Below are 2,318 nucleotides of genomic sequence, written 5' to 3'. Positions count from 1 at the left end.
TGTTACTAAGGTGAGTCCTTTGCGCTTCTTCCTGTCTTTCCAGATTGATTCTACATAAGCGCTATGGGATAAATGTTGTTTAAAGGGTATTTGACGACATTGTCCTTGCGGAATAAAAGCTAGTAGAATTATAACATATGGGGAGGGATAAAGTCGAGGGTTCGCTTTCTATTGGTGCCCATGGTCTATGTTTTCGATGGAGAGACATAGGGACGATGAGGGAAATTCTTTTGAATGCACATTTTGTACCCTCCCTTGTGATTACGTTACATTTAACATCAAATCAATTAAATAAATACAAAATATATTTAGATATAATGATAATTATTATTCTATGATTTACTATCCTATTTGAAAATTAAGATTATATGCAAATGTCATAATATTATTTATTATTTTTTAAATGTAACTTTTATAACCAAAAAAAAAAAATGTATGGAAAAGCTAAGAAAACCACAAGTAGTTATGTGAATTCTACAAGGCTTATAGTGGTCAGATTCGGCCCCTTTAAAAGCTCAACATACCTAAACCAAAAGAACTCTCTGAACAAACTTCTTCGCATTCCTCGCCGCCGCAAAATATGCCAGTCCAAGACCTTCAAAAGCCTTCTCCGGCGACACAAGCTATCGAAAACGTCGTCGACGACGCCGAAGAATCCGGCGTCTGGTCTCAGATCAAAGCCGAAGCCCGCAGAGATGCCGAATCAGAGCCAGCTTTAGCAAGTTACCTCTATTCCACAATCCTATCCCACTCCTCCCTTGCCGGATCTCTCTCATTCCATCTCGGAAACAAGTTATGTTCATCCACCCTCCTCTCAACTCTCCTCTACGATCTCTTCCTCAGCGTCTTATCAACCGACGCTTCCCTACGTGCAGCGGCTGTCGCAGATTTACGCGCCGCCCGTCAACGTGATCCAGCTTGCACCTCGTTTTCTCACTGCCTTCTAAACTACAAAGGATTTCTCGCGATTCAAGCTCAAAGGGTTGCACACAAGATGTGGACCCAGAATCGAAAACCCCTTTCTCTTGCGGTTCAATCTCGAATCGCCGATGTGTTTTCCGTGGATATTCATCCGGCTGCACGGATTGGAAAAGGGGTGTTGTTGGATCATGCGACGGGTGTTGTGATTGGAGAGACGGCAGTAATTGGGAATAATGTTTCGATTCTTCATCATGTTACGCTTGGTGGTACAGGAAAACAGGGAGGTGATCGGCATCCGAAAATTGGGGATGGGGTTTTGATCGGTGCGGGTGCGACTATATTGGGTAATGTTAGAATTGGGGAAGGAGCGAAGATCGGTGCGGGTTCGTTGGTTTTGATTGATGTGCCGCCGTGGACGACGGCGGTGGGAAATCCGGCGAGGTTAGTGGGTGGGAAAGATAAGCCTAATGTACATGCGGATGTACCAGGAGAATCTATGGACCATACCTCTTTTATTTCTATGTGGTCTGATTTTGTCATCTGATTTTATGGACGGTTGTGATTGGATCTACACATTGTGTTTGTTTGAGTTTGGGGGTATTATAGTAGTGCTGAACCCAGTTTTTTTTTTTTTTTTTTTTTTAATTTAGTAATTGTGTATGCTCTTCTTATCTTATCTTATGGAATAAATATGACTGAGTCACACGATTTATTTCTGATTCTACTGTTATTAAATTAAACTTTCTCGTTTTGATAACAAAGTGTTTAGATCATCTTTAGTAAACTTCGTTAACATATTATTTTTATTTTGTGAATTTTCACCATAAAATACATGATAATAATATATATATATATATATATATATATATATATATATATATATATATATATTTACGTAAAATTTAAGTTCACTCAAACTCTAATTCTTATATCCGTCCCAGCATGTAATGAATTTCTTCATATCTCGGTTCGTTCGGTTATCAATTATAATGTGGAATGTTGATCTCTTACGTAACTTATTTGGTCATAATGGGGATTGTTGATCTCTTACGTAACTTATTTGAGAATTAACTTACAAACTTTGTCACTAAACTCTCTATTAGTTTCTTCTCTCAAGCCAATAAATTCATTTGGAATGACACCTCAAATTAAATTTACACAACTAGCTCGGGTTATAGTATTGTCTTTAAAAGTTTTGTATCGGATAAATCTAACATCTTCACAGGTTAATCCAAAACTTTAAAATTTAATTTGGAAGAATAATTTCCCAATTTTTTTTTTATGAAAAACATGCCACAATGCTCGTCCATCACAAAAAAATGTTTTAAAATGATATTTATCCTTCTCCTATATGTCATATGTGTTCTACTTCTATTAAGACAATGAAACAACAACAC

General features: G+C 37.4%; 1 protein-coding gene across 1 annotated transcript; it reads left to right on the top strand.

The window, feature by feature from the left end:
* The first annotated feature begins 538 nt into the window (after nt 1–538).
* Nucleotides 539–1,638, top strand: LOC124918729 (serine acetyltransferase 5). The gene has a single exon (XM_047458777.1). It carries the CDS (start codon nt 581–583, stop codon nt 1,463–1,465), a length of 885 nt encoding a protein of 294 aa, XP_047314733.1. The 5' UTR covers nt 539–580; the 3' UTR covers nt 1,466–1,638.
* Nucleotides 1,639–2,318: the final 680 nt, after the last annotated feature.

The sequence above is a fragment of the Impatiens glandulifera genome, chromosome 1, assembly GCF_907164915.1.
Source record: "Impatiens glandulifera chromosome 1, dImpGla2.1, whole genome shotgun sequence".
In the NCBI taxonomy this organism is placed as follows: Eukaryota; Viridiplantae; Streptophyta; class Magnoliopsida; order Ericales; family Balsaminaceae; genus Impatiens; species Impatiens glandulifera.
Note: the sequence above shows the minus strand (reverse complement) of the source record. Positions and strands in the feature narration are given on the sequence as shown.

Excerpts from the sequence above, each read along its gene's own strand:
- LOC124918729 (XM_047458777.1), top strand. The coding sequence starts at position 581 with ATGCCAGTCCAAGACCTTCAAAAGCCTTCTCCGGCGACACAAGCTATC.